The sequence below is a fragment of the Apis florea genome, unplaced genomic scaffold (genome assembly GCF_048593485.1).
Source record: "Apis florea isolate Af1SG1 unplaced genomic scaffold, ASM4859348v1 contig_3493_pilon, whole genome shotgun sequence".
Lineage (NCBI taxonomy): Eukaryota > Metazoa > Arthropoda > Insecta > Hymenoptera > Apidae > Apis > Apis florea.
In genome coordinates this window covers 2,894,396-2,908,505 of record NW_028256772.1, presented here as the reverse complement: position 1 = coordinate 2,908,505, position 14,110 = coordinate 2,894,396, and the positions used below count along the sequence as shown (strand labels likewise).

Sequence of the window (14,110 nt, the reverse complement as noted above, 5' to 3'; positions counted from 1 at the left end):
TATAGAGGAAGCATTGATTTCATACACACTTTATTTAAACATAGATGTTGTAATTAACTCATTCTTAGTATAGTTTCATCATTGTAAATTAAAAGAGAAAGAGGAGAATCATTCTAATCTTAAATAAGCTTCTACAGCTTGTTTGCTTCTTAATTTAATCTCTGCTCGTGTTGGTACTAAAGTATCAATCGCTTGATGTTCAACGATGAGACCTGAGAAAAAAAAACATAACGAAAATATTGTTACTACATTACTATTGTATATTACGATTGTATATTAAATAGTAAATAGTTTAAACATTCCTTGTAGTATATTCATCAATCATTTGATTTATGCTTCTTGATAATTAATATTTGATTTATCCAAAAATGCTTACCCGGTGGTTCTACCTCCTCTTCTTTGAACTTAACATTCGAGCGATAATTAGAAACATAAGTTTGATATAGATCTCTTGCCCTCTCTTCTCTATCTTTGTCAAATTCGAAATTGCTCATTCCAAATAATTGTCCTACTTTTCGACTAACGTTAGACAACAATGCTAAACCTAGAGTAAAAAAGTAACAAGAGAAATGTGCAAACATTTCAAAAAATTTATAATTGAATGTAATTGAAACCCCCCCCCTCCCCCTCTTTTTATCTTACTATCTGTCTCCATTTTTTCCATCATCGGAATGTCAATTTTTTTGTCTAGCTCTTCCGTTGGTTTCTTCGTAGGTACTTTGTTACCTCGTTTCACACAAACCAACATTGCCACCATATTTTGTAATGCCGCCCTTATATCCATTAACAATTCGCCATGTTCTTTTTTCACATTTTTTTTCTCAAGTTCACGTTTTTTTTGCATAGCAATCTGTTCTAACAAGATATTTTTATCCGCATTATATCTAAAAGAAAGTTCATATTGTTCATACTAGAATGAATTAGACACGAACAAAATTGTTATGATTATCAAACATATTACATACTCTTCGACACCAGCTACACGAGTGTATTCAAAATTGGATAGAGTAGATAATGCCTCTTTTTTTTTAAGCAACAATGCATCACGTTCTTTCACATTGCGATCAAATTGTTCCAGAAGTCGTGTTCGTTGTTTCATTTGATCTTCCAATCTTAATATGATTGAAATAAAAGTTTAGAATAAGAAAAGGCTGAACTTCATCGTTAAATTTTACGTTTAATAATCGAAAATCGTTGTATCAAAAATTATATTAAGCGTTTAAAACTGTGTATTTTACAGTTCATTTTGACACCATGATTCGTTTCGATATAATTTATTAATTAATTTCACGCGCAATCGAATGTTTAATGAAACAAGTGGTTACACAAACGAGATATATTGTTTACAGTATAAACAAATCTTCATAGTGATAAAAAAACAGATGCCCAAACTGATTATATATATATATTTTTTTTTAAATTAAAAATTACTGCAAATTATTGCAAAGAAAGCTATATTCATGAAATAATAAATCATGGTGTTAAATTTGAATTATCTAAATTTTGCAATACTTGAAAGTTTATTAATCCTATCCTTTAGACAATTAAGATCGATATTGAATTAGATTGGAAAAGAATAATTTATAAACAAAAATCAATTGAATATTTAATAACAAGTGTTAAATAGGATTTATAAAAATTGTTGCAAAAGATTGAATGAGAGAAGAAATCAAATTTTATAATAAAGATTTTGTGGATATTTATTATGATATTTCTATAAAAAAAATAAAAATATGAATGATTTGATGTCCCGTTGATTAAGTTAAATTTGATGTGAAAAAATTATAAGAAGTCAATTTAATTTGACAAGATAAATAAAGTTGTTTTCTGTTTACGAAATATCCATTCAAATTATCTGTCAAATTAATTGTTCAAAATAAATACACAACTGTTAACTTGATTTTGATCGAGGACGAGGCTAATGGCGCCAAAATAAGCGATAAAATATACACTTTCAAACGTTCACAATTTTAAAAATTATGATTTCCAATCATTGAAAACTTATATTTCCCTATCATACTTATAATATATATACTTTCTTATAAGACGACAAAAAAAAAAAAAGCCAAAAATTTGATACTCGCCAAACGAAAAACTTTTCAACTGAAAAAAGAAATATTTTATGAGACTAAGAGACCGCATCATAATTTAGATCTCTAAGTTAGAGAATTATTTCGATCGGGCGAATGAAATTATCGTGAACCACCTTGAAAACATTTCTCGATAAGTATGCACAAGCAACGAATCTTTGATTTTATTAAACACATCTTCCAACGATTTTATTTGTTTGTCCAACACTTCGTTTGATTTAATTACAGTCTCTTTGATTATCGCATTGCTCTGTAACACAACATTTAGCATTTGTTTTTTCTTTTAACAGTTTGTCAAATATATTATTGTATATATAAAATGTACGTTTGTCTGGTTTGTTTCCACTTAATACATCACTTACTCACTTACTTCGGTTCTTATTAATGATTGTGCGTACGACCATAAATCCTCAACCTGTTCGTGTAAATCTGCCAACATACGTTCCCTTTCTTTCATATTGTTCCAAACGTCTCGTGTAATACGTTTATATTTCATTTCAATATCATTTGTTTCCTCGGCTGCGATTTGTCCCATTATCGTCGTTCGAAGTATCACTCTGCATTGACTTCTACGATCTAATTGCAAATTGTTCAACAAACTTTCGTAATACATCGCGTCCTACGATGTTATAAATTGTTAAAGATTATTATTTATATCTTTTTTTTTTCTTTTTTCACAACTTAAGCAGTCACCTTCTTTAAGATTTTAAGTATAAAATTATACGTTAAACTTATCGCTCTTGCTGCATTTTGCTTAGCAATAGATTTTTGATACAACGATATCAATCGTTGGTGTTCTCGATTTTGAGACCATTGCACTCTTTCCTCTAGTTCGTAGATGCGAATGACTTCCGCATGCTCTATCTTCATTATGTGTTCTATATTATACATTCATATACATAAACGTGTAAATATATGAATGTGTAACGTACTTGTAAATTGAAACATTGTTTCATTTTTTTCTTTTTCTCGAAACGGAGAATATCCAATTGGCGCCGTTTTTGATGATTTTCTTCGTAAATAGAATCATAAACGTGCTGCGCAACCGAAAAAATTTTGTGAAATTTGATTGAAATGTGTATGTGAAAAATAAATGAAAAAGCATATTCATAATCGCTATTAAAAAAAAACATATATATATTATAATTTATTTAGAATTTACCTCAGTTTCACATCCGCGATATTTCAATCGTAAATGTTTACGAGCTTGTAGCAAGCCACATACTTCACCTTTCGGAGTTCCTTTTGTAATCTCTCTGACGACTTCATGATAATTTTTTATATCACGATTGTATGAATTCAATTGCCACAATATCTTTTTCTTTAATTTTAAAGCATCTTGCAATCTTATTTTCTTTTGGCGTGCTAAATTTTACGATATAAAAATTTTATCAGCAAAAGACGACAGGGACAACATAAAATATCGTCAAAGTGTAAAAGATGAGAAGAAACAAACAAAAAAAAAAAAGTGATCAATTTATCATATTTAATTTTTATTTCATTATTAACAACATCATTTTCAGCCAAAAGCATTTGCATCTTCTATCTTGTCTATTCTTGTTATAAATTATTTATTTTATTATAAGAGAAATAAGCAAATGGATGTCACAAAAGATTTTCTTACCATACAATTTAAGGACTCCGCGATATTGATCTAATTTATCTTTCGTTGTCCATCTTACATCTTTAATTCGAAATCGGGTTTGTTTGATTATCATTTTGTTAAAGTATTATAGATAAAAAAAAAAAGTCGCTATAAATTTATCAATATCATGTGATCGTTATAATTCGCGACAGTTTGATGTTGAAAAATCAAGGAATCATCGATTATAACTCGATATAAAGGTAATAATTGCAAGGGCCCAAATAGAAAGAATCTAAAAATTTAGAGAATAACGTAATTTTATTTTACATACAAAGACATATCACATACAAGGGGAAAATGTGAGATCCTAGATATTCCTAAAGGTTAGAATTAGGCATTGTACAATCTATATCGCATTCTTTTATTGCACACGTATCCTGAATATACATGGCTCTTTCTTTCTTCCCCTTCTCTCCGCTCTCTTTCTTTCAATCTTTTCTTTCTTCTTTTATTATCATCATATTGTGCACGCAATTCTATTTGGCTTTTCTATTCTAAGCTCATACAACTTCTTTTTAAATGACACAATCGTTGTTCCATTTGTTTTTGTAATTTTATGGTATGTATATTATATATAGTTTTTGTTAGTAAAAAAATGTCCGACATTATTATTAAATAACTTGCGAGGTTAATTACGACTCGATTAACCTCGAAATTGGAATCTATATTTACGTACCGTCGTCAAAATTCTTACGCATCAAATATGTATATAATCTCAAATAGCATATACAATGTTAACAGTGATGAAATGACATTGTAAGAAAACAACTCTGATTTAGGCGATTAATCATTTTGAATGCATGAAAATTCGATCGTGTAGATTCGTTGATATGTATCGTTTACTTTTACGATCAAGCATGTGCTAATTTGCATGCACCAGATCGTCTATGTAATGTTTTTAATCGAATTCTTTATGACGTAGCATATGATTCATTAATCAGGCGGTACGGTATGAAATTGAATTTTTTCGCACATTCTTACAATGTAATATATAAATACATTGGTGCGAAATGCTATCATCGATAAGTTTTCCTTAAAATTCAATTTTTTTTCTTTTTAAACATCTTTATACGATCTACAAGGTGGTGGGGGTGCACTCCATATTCCATTTTCTCGACAAGTCGGCTTTCTTACAGGTTCCAAAGGCGTTACGTATCCCGGAGAACAAGTTACCTAACAATATAATAATTAAGATAATCAATGAGATGAAACCTAATGAAAATTGTTTATTTATAGGTTTCATTTTATCATATTAATTATACATTGATAAAAAAAGCACATATTTATTACGACTGATAGAAATAAAACAGAAAGGAAAATAGGAATAGAATAAGAATAGAAAAAAAAGTTTCATTTTTCTTCATTTTTTTTTTTTCTCTTACTTGTATGTTATCACCTGGTTTGTACCAAAATTTAAGAGGCGCAATACGTCCGTGAGGCGGATCACCTGGATATGGACATCTTACTTTGCCTAATCATCAAAACGTTATTAATAATTAAGAAAAAAAAATAAATAAAATTCACGAAATTCAAAATTATTACAAATAACATTGAAAACTTACAAACCGGAGACGGATGAGACCACGTTCCATTCTCTGTACATATTATAGAGGCCTCACCTAACAACTGATGACCAGGTAAGCAAACGAATCTGACGAGCGCACCAACTTTGTACACACGCGTTTGATGCTGCTTCCTTCCTGAATTATGACGATTTGTTTGTTCCATAATACGCCCGCTCTTTGGTATCAATGGAATCGGACAAGTGATTTCTATAAATTAATTTCCATAAAATTCACATAACTTTATCTTGATTTATAGTTAAAATCAATATCAAGTCTACCGATATCAATATACAAATTTCGATTCAGTATCGATATTAATATGTTTCAAATTCAATACTAAATTAATATCGAATTAAAAACAATCCGATATCTTACGAAACTATCGATATCGTTTGATATTTTACAAGAATTTCGATATCTATTGAATATCTTAACTTTCATTTTTATAAATATTATATATAATAAAATCTATATAATAAAATCTAATGAAAATACTATGTTTATTTTCTTTCCTCTAATTTATTTATTTATTCTCGCATTTTGTCAAGTTGTATTCGAATCAATGCAATTTGATAGCAACGTTTAAAAATAAAAGCTATCGAATAAATTTGAAATTTTAAGATTGAAATCTTATAAAGTGTCAAACGGATATTGATATCTTTATAAAATACTGCACAATTTTTCGATTTGATATAATATTTGTTGTAAAAGATATCATTTTAGAAGAAATATCAAAATGGTATCAAGTACGTAAAGTATCCCTAACATAACCTATAATTTTAATATGTATCAATATCTTGAGTTAACGTTATTGAGTTGGCTTTGATATCAAATCGTTTGAATAACATCAATTTCGATTCGATTATTAATTTAACATATGATTTTATGTACATGATAGAAAAAAAAAAATAGAAAAAGACTTTACTAGACATACCTACGCAACTAGGCTTATCTCCACTCCATGAACCATCACCTTGACATTCTATGCTTTGGGGCCCTAATAATTTATGGCCCCACATACAAGTAAATATTGCTCTACTACCGAAAGTATTGTTGTATTCGAGTAGTTGAAGCCGCGTGTCATCGAGTGTTTCCACGGATGGACATGTAATTGTTATGCATTCCGGCATTTCTGCTGACCATTTACCTGGTGAAAAAAAAATGATTTAATTGGTTTTTATTATTAAACAAATTTCACATATAAACATAAAAATGAAACATAAAAATATTAATCGAAGTTTATTTATTATAAATTATAAGTAATTTAAGTTTATATTAGATAAAAGGAGATGAGCACAAAGTGCTGGAACAAATATATAGAAACAGAGCGATTACTTTATTTTCATATCGCAAATTTTAACTATTTATACTTAAAAAAAATTTTAATCAACATTTTGTAATTTTTGCATTTTCGTTTTGATAGAATCGATCCTCCAAAAATATTCCATAAATATATTTTGTAAGTACATACAATACGTAAAAATTTTTCAATCTATGATTTACATTTTTCTTTTTATCTTCAATTTGATCCACATTATCATAATCATTTACCGTTGTATTGACATGTTATACCAGCCGCGCCTTTCAATTTAAATCCAGCAGGACACTCGAAAGCTGCTCCATGACCCATTCGTGCACCTTCGATTTTACCAATTAACGGTTCGGGTAAGTTCAAAACGGGACATTGGACATCTGTAACGTATATTTTTTTTTAATTTTCATTCGACGAATAGCTTTAGCTTTATAAAATAATTTTTGTTATTTTAATCGTTCGATAAAAATAAAAAAGAATATAATTGAACTTACCCACAACATGAACCCGTATAGAATTGGATAATCCACGCGGTGTAGAACACGTGTACACTCCTGAATCCTGCGTTTTCGCGTAATATATCGACAAGCGATATTTCCAATCTCTTTCACGAGCAGCAATTGCCCATCCTGAATTGAATTTGTACAATGATTATAAAATATTCTATTCTAAATGGAACGAATTTGACATTCGTTCATTTGGATTCTATTTCGAAATTGAATCGATATCAATTTCGTGTAGAATTGTGCATTCGTTTATAATTCTTACGCTTGCATACATTGATTTATAATCTACAATTGGAAATAAAATGTTAATGATCGAGATCACTTACCGGTTAAATATTGACGAAACGTCGAGGTCCAAGTCCATTCGGGATTACCAAGTTTTCTAGCGAATAAACATTCCAGATGGAGAATGCTTCCAGGGAAAACAGCGAGTGCACCTGATGGTTCAACGGCAGCTGAACCAGCTGGTAATCCAAACACGATCGTTGGCGGTACATCCTCTGTTTCCCCTCGAACAATCAATGAGAGGAGAAATATTAAATGAAATGATATTTTAATTCTGTCTCTAGATATGAGAATAATTCACAAGATTTTGAAAAATTTGAAATTTGAATTTTTGTATTTCGAACATTTTACAATTAGGTTACGTTTATGGTAAATTTTTATTGTAACAAAATTATTTCGCACTAGTGTATTTTTTCAAATTTAAAAAGAACTAAAATTTTTCATTTAAATATATATTAAGTCTGAATATGTGTTTTATATAAAAACAAAATACACTATCAATATATTATATAACATTTAATATATTTAATATGATACTATGTGAAAAATAATTTATAATAATATATATTACGAATAAATATTGCAAGAAATAGGAATTACATACGTTCATTTACTCACCTGTATAATTAGAAATCGCTGTAGTCGGAGTACAAGAGGGTAATTTCCCGTTCCAACTTGCGTTACGACAATGCAACAGAGAATCACCAATGAGCTTGTACTTGCCAAGTTCTCTACATCTTACTGTTACACGTTCCCCATGTGGTACAGTGATCTTGTCTACCTAGTAACAATCGTTCATACGATCATTCTTATTAAATCCTATCATTTTATTATTTTCTAAAAAAAATATGGTAAATAAAAAAGATGGAGTTAACGAGATAAAAGGAATCGATTAAAATTGCGCTAAAATAAAATCTGTCGGACAAAAAAAAAAACAAAAATTGTTGAAAAGAACAAATCAATCTTTTTTTTTTTTTCTATATAAAATCGATTTTCTAATGAAAATGGAAATTTAATGTAATATGGAAAACTTACGGATATCGTAATATTCTTGTATGTAACGATCAAAAGTGGATGTAATCCTTCAAGTTTGCAACCTCTTTGAAATCCATCGATATCTGTATTCATTAAGAAAAAAAATTCTAATTAATTCTAATTAATCTTTTTATTTTTATTCGCGTAACAAAAAGAATTATTGAATGATAATAATTATGTAGATAATTCGTATTTGCTATTTTTAATCTCTAATTAATAAAAAAACAATATTAGATATTTTTATTATGGTCTGGATATAATATACATATATATATCTCATATATATATAAATATAATTATACGTGAATCAGTTTTGAAATTATTTTCATTATTAAAAGCACGTGTTCATTGACATCGTGTTTATTTTATGACGCATGCTCAGCGTGGTTTTACTGGACGTTCAATAACAGAGCTAACCGCTTTCGAAAGTACCCAGACAACTTTATCGATCCGTCAATTTGGTTCACGCGAAAGCATTCGTTTGAATAATTTTTCAAGAATTTTATATTATTTTTTTTCGCACAGTTCATCAAAATCACGATAAATATTCGTATTGACAACAAATTAAAAATAACAATAATACGTTGTATCAAATTTCGATACAATTTGAATAGTTTCACGATAAGGACATCATGTTTTATTATTTCATTGATAATATTATATTATTATTTCATCAGATATACGATATACAAGTTAAACATGCATAGAATACTTATGATAATCAAATAATAAAGAAAAGTTTTAAATTTCCCAAAATTCTAAACATTTTTTTACTTATTATACATTATTTGTATGCACTATACTTACCTACTTGTTTCGCTTTGCAAAAAGTAAGTATCGTTGTTAGGCCAAATAACAAAACATAAAATCCAGTAGTCAGTTTCATGCGATATGCACTTTCGAAGAATTTCCTTCTTCCTTCTTTCTCGATGGACATACTGTTTCTCTTTGCATATCAAAACGAAATATTATTCGAGTCACTACACTGAAACTTGGTTTTGATGGTAATTTCGTATCGAAAATGGCTGGAATTTCCGTACGATGGAAATTCGTTCTTCTTGTCTTTCGGCATTTTGTTTCATAAGCATGATAATTTTGCGTTGTGCGTATACAAATGCAGGGGATTCAATGTCACTGTAAAATGAAGAAAGAAATCAATCGAGACGCCCAGTGCATTCGTTTACGGTTGAACCGGTGTGAACGTATTTACGTGCGCTCGGAAGATCGATAAACTGACAACGAGCGAAGGAGAAACGCGCGAATAATAATCTACGAAGAATGATTAGCGACAGAAGCAACGTCGCTACTAACTTCATCGCTAACGCTCGTAACGATATACGTATACGTACCACCACCTGCGGGAGACGTTATAAAGTAACCAATGACTCTACCGTACTTGCAAAAGCGCAGGCGTGTAACGTGTTACATCATATTCGCGCATTTAAAATAACGAAAAATTTTCAGATTTTTTATTTTCAAACGATACAATATATTTTAACATTTCTTTCTTCTTTCATTTCTTATTATTGGAATTATAAATTCATTTTTGATATTATTATAATTATGGATCAATTAAGAAAAATAATGAAATTAGTAAAATGTTTTTTCATAGACAAGATATTTTGTGATTTTTTACTATATGTACTTTGCTTCGTTTAATATGAACTTAAATTGTTTTTACAATTCGGTAAAAAATCAATAATTTTTATATTCGTATTGGCTTGTTAAAAATTGATCTGTCAAAGATATATATAAAACGAATAAATCAAAACCTTTTATAAATAGTTAATATATGACAATCGCTTATTAAATAAGCAAAATTCAATGTAGTACGATAACAATAATTTTTTTTACAAATAACTCAAGAATTTAAAATCATTAAAATTGATGAAGAATCTCCATTTCAGATAATTATGTCTTTAAAAACGTAATAAAAATATCTTAAATAAATTATAATGTTAGAGTTCTCTTCTTATACATCTCTCTGCGATAAATAAAAAAAAAAATTGTATACAAAATATAATATAAAATATATATAAATATAAATATAAGATATACTTATTTTACGACATATTATTTTATAACGTATAAAAATTGAATCGAAAATGATTACAATTTTCAATTAATAGATTTGATAAACAGTAAAGTTAATCATATATCGTATCTCAAGTGCATAAATTTTGCAAAATTATTGACGAAAAAAGCAGATATTGAGATAAATAGGGTAAAAATTGGGAAATTAACGCCATCTCTGAAGTGCCGTAAATAAAATAAATAGATAAGGAAAGCAAGCAATAGAAGAAAGATAGAGATGGAATAAAAGTGACTCTCAACGACATCTCTCGAGTATTAAAAGTATCATTGAAAGATAGGATAAAATAGAATTATGAATACAAAAAATACTCAAGAGATGGCGTTAATAGTAAATTTTTACCTTATTTCTCCTATCTATATCTAGAGATATTAGAAATGGCGCTAACTTTTGAATTTTTAACATATCTCTGTTCTCCTCATTATTTTATTTTTTTTATTTTACAATACATATCGGAATATATAATTACTAAAAAAATATCTATTCTATTTTATTCGTCCATGTTATCTTAATTACTATACTTTTTTTTTTAATTACTGAACGAACTTACTGAAAAAACATTTTCTCATATGTAATAAAAGTAATTTTGCAAGATATAGATACATGTATTTATTAACTAGAATATTTCAGAATACAGAAATAGTATATTTCAAAATTATTCATTCATAAAATCTTTGCTTGACTTTTGACAAAAAATATATATCACAATTAATTCCAATAACTCTCTACATCAAATTGAAAAATCATCTATTTCGAATTCAAAGGATAACGTTTTTAAACAATTTAAATAATCTCAAATAATTCAAATTTCTACATCCATACAATATAATTCAATAATACTTTTGAACATCAAAACTGAATTAATTATAAAACGAGATATATCATTTTTCCACCGTATGAAAACAAGTACCTTCAAGTACCATTCGTTACTATTATACAATTAATTGTAATACATTTACATTGTACAATATCAAACCTCAATATATTAATTTTATTTGATCTTGTTTCTTCTCGGCTCGATTGGACATTCCATTTACTTCTCGATTACCTATACGTAAATATATAAATTTTCCGAATGTATCCAACAATGTATTCCATCCATGTCGAGAGTTTTGTTATTCCGATCTAGCAGTCCAACGCCAGGAGAAATCGTGAAAAGGAACGATCTGCTTTTCGCAGAGTTCATTAGCGCTGTAAATTAGTGCCTATACTTCAACGAGTGCAACGGGCAAAACGAATCGATGAGTTCGATGAGCATTCATGATGCGTCTGTACAAAAGGAATGTGACCCTTCTACAGCGTCTCGATACTCATTGTTGTTGTTCACCGCAACCGCGTGGGTGCGGTTCAATTTCCGTCCGTTTCGATCCAATTTTGTTTTACGTAAAAAATTAATAATTCCGATTTAACTCGATTGTTAATTTTTTGATAATGTAAATATACTAATTAAAATTATAAAAGGTGATAATTTATGGTGATTATGATATGCTTACAAGAGAAGAAACATATTTTTCTATGAAAAAAAAAAAAAAAAAATTAATTAGCTTTTCATTATTCGTTCTAATCTAATAATCAATTTGTTAACGAGCATGAATAATATTCTTCCAATTAACATTTAATCGAAGCTTGATCAAGTGCAATTTATGATTACACATGGTAAAAACATGCGATTCATTCCAATTGCTTTACATGTTCTAAATAATATCGAGGCTCTTTCTCACGGACATTTCTAACAACAAAGTTAATCTTTTTCAAGTTACTTTCTACTTTTACCCTCCCCCGCGCAAAATTCGTTTCAAGACTTTCTCCCCATCCTTCATTTTCCTCCTCGTTTTTGACCGCGGACGGACATTTATTAACATGCCATCTACGATACTCGTAGATAAAGCACGCACAAGCAAGGGCTGGAGGGGTGGACATTCGTCCCTGCCTGCCTGCCTCGTATTTCTATAAGGTCCTGTTTTATCTCTCTCGAATTCCTGAACGCCAACTCATCGTGACTTATTGCGTTGTTCATGTCACGTCAAGAGGGGCGCGTCCACCACGCATTGATTTGTGCGAATCGAAAAGCGCGTATTTCATGTAAATGAAATTTCTCGCCACCCTTTTCATCTATAAACTATCTTTCTCTTTATCTTTATATCTTTCAAATTAGATAGTAGTATTATATCGGGAATATTATATTGAAAAGTGTGCATGAAATTATTTTCAACAGTGTTTGCAACATTACCAAATTTTTATCACAATATTGCATCTTGTAATTTGTTAAATGATTTTTGACACGGTGTTACTTGTAAGCAAATCGTGTTCGAGGTGGTACTAATTAAGAGACCGTTAGTCGCTGCTAAAACTAGATTGTTTATCCAAGTGTTGTGCACGCTAATTTTCACATAGGAAGTGAAGTTTATATAAGATACGAAGGATTAAAACGAACGATGAACACTTATTGGAGAGAAAAAAAGAAAAGAAAAGAAAAGAAATTGTGCGTTAAGGAAATAAAGAGTTGTACATATTCCTGCTCTTTTTTTCCCCCCCTCTTTTAAAATTATACGCGTCGAGAATAGTAATCAATTAGAATAGAAACTTTGGTTAGCATAGTCGATGATGCCTCTCTGATTCAATTTTATATATATTGTTTATAAATATCGTCGACGATCTCTATTTTCCAATTCCAATTTACGACTAATAATCGATAATTCATCTTTTGCACTTTTAAACACAAGAAATAATTCTCTCTAAATATCCATCGACAAATCCTCAACTCCTTACACCTTTCCTCTTTTCGAAAAAAAGATTTCTCCCTTCTTATCCCCCTTCAGATCTTCAGAATTTTCAATTTCCAAATATTTACCGATCATTTCACGGGAAAATAATTCAAGAGAAGAGGAGCACTTTTATTAAAATATTTCCATCTCCTTACCTTTCTATCGATTCGAATATACAAGAATCGATGAATCCTCGGAGCATCGGCTGTTAACGACTTGGAAAGGACGCGTTATCTCCTCTGGAAATGGAATTTCTGCCGCGATCGGCCTGCTTCTTTTGCGCCTCTCGGCTCGAGACGATTTCGAGAGACCGGTTTCGCGAACCTGGCGGCGTCGTTCCTCCTCTCCCGTCGGGCAAAGTAGGGGAGACAGAGGAAATGCGATTACGCATGCGTGTATACGTTCCATACGAAAGAATCATAATTTATATCGAACCGGCCGTAGGTGGCGCGTCTCATTAAGGAGGAGGGAATGATCGTGGACGAATGAACCGGCCGTCATGTGGGTGGCTGCGATTGCACAGGTCGACCATGTCCGGGACGAAAGTGAAATGTTCCACTTGTCGTTGTTCCATGATAAATTTGTTTTTCATCCGAAAAGTTGTTAGAGAGATTGGAATTTAGAATATGTAACGTGCGTTGTTTATTATTATTATTATTATTAAAAATAATTTGTGAAAAAAATATAAATGGAATATCGATGAAATGTTTTATTAATGCATAAATTCATGTTTTGAATTTGCTTCTTTTTGTATGTTACATACATACAACAAGAAACAATTTTTTTAATTGTAAAAATAACGTGATGTACATCGA

The 14,110-nt window shown here is 29.7% G+C and overlaps 2 protein-coding genes across 6 annotated transcripts; both read right to left on the bottom strand.

Annotated features, from left to right (window-relative positions):
- Positions 1–13: 13 nt before the first annotated feature.
- On the bottom strand, positions 14–4,118 carry LOC100872847 (uncharacterized). The gene is made up of 10 exons (XM_012486302.3): positions 3,715–4,118; positions 3,253–3,455; positions 3,023–3,127; positions 2,784–2,954; positions 2,461–2,709; positions 2,207–2,340; positions 966–1,112; positions 643–884; positions 377–544; positions 14–212 (listed from the first exon to the last, which is right to left on the bottom strand). Exons 1-10 carry the CDS (start codon positions 3,806–3,808, stop codon positions 109–111), a joined length of 1,617 nt encoding a protein of 538 aa, XP_012341756.1. The 5' UTR covers positions 3,809–4,118; the 3' UTR covers positions 14–108.
- Positions 3,975–13,599, bottom strand: hig (locomotion-related protein hikaru genki). Of its 5 annotated transcripts, none has more exons than XM_086912796.1 (11): positions 13,451–13,599; positions 9,246–9,572; positions 8,439–8,521; positions 8,022–8,184; positions 7,445–7,627; positions 7,107–7,241; positions 6,852–6,992; positions 6,235–6,447; positions 5,298–5,507; positions 5,118–5,206; positions 3,975–4,908 (listed from the first exon to the last, which is right to left on the bottom strand). In XM_086912796.1, exons 2-11 carry the CDS (start codon positions 9,373–9,375, stop codon positions 4,792–4,794), a joined length of 1,464 nt encoding a protein of 487 aa, XP_086768922.1. In that variant the 5' UTR covers positions 9,376–9,572; positions 13,451–13,599; the 3' UTR covers positions 3,975–4,791. The 5 variants fall into 5 exon arrangements, with proteins under 5 accessions (XP_086768922.1, XP_086768924.1, XP_031772221.1 ...); XM_086912798.1 differs by having other exon boundaries at positions 7,445–7,618; XM_031916361.2 differs by lacking the exon at positions 13,451–13,599 and adding an exon at positions 9,649–9,857 and having other exon boundaries at positions 7,445–7,618.
- Positions 13,600–14,110: the final 511 nt, after the last annotated feature.

Excerpts from the sequence above, each read along its gene's own strand:
- hig (XM_086912796.1), bottom strand. The coding sequence starts at position 9,375 with ATGTCCATCGAGAAAGAAGGAAGAAGGAAATTCTTCGAAAGTGCATAT. Across the intron at positions 8,185-8,438 it reads ACAAGAATATTACGATATCC|GTAGACAAGATCACTGTACC; the intron begins GTAAGTTTTCCA and ends GATTGTTACTAG. Across the intron at positions 6,448-6,851 it reads TATAACATGTCAATACAACG|GTAAATGGTCAGCAGAAATG; the intron begins GTAAATGATTAT and ends TTTTTTCACCAG.
- LOC100872847 (XM_012486302.3), bottom strand. The coding sequence starts at position 3,808 with ATGATAATCAAACAAACCCGATTTCGAATTAAAGATGTAAGATGGACA. Across the intron at positions 3,456-3,714 it reads CGGAGTCCTTAAATTGTATG|CACGCCAAAAGAAAATAAGA; the intron begins GTAAGAAAATCT and ends CGTAAAATTTAG. Across the intron at positions 885-965 it reads CGTGTAGCTGGTGTCGAAGA|ATATAATGCGGATAAAAATA; the intron begins GTATGTAATATG and ends ACTTTCTTTTAG.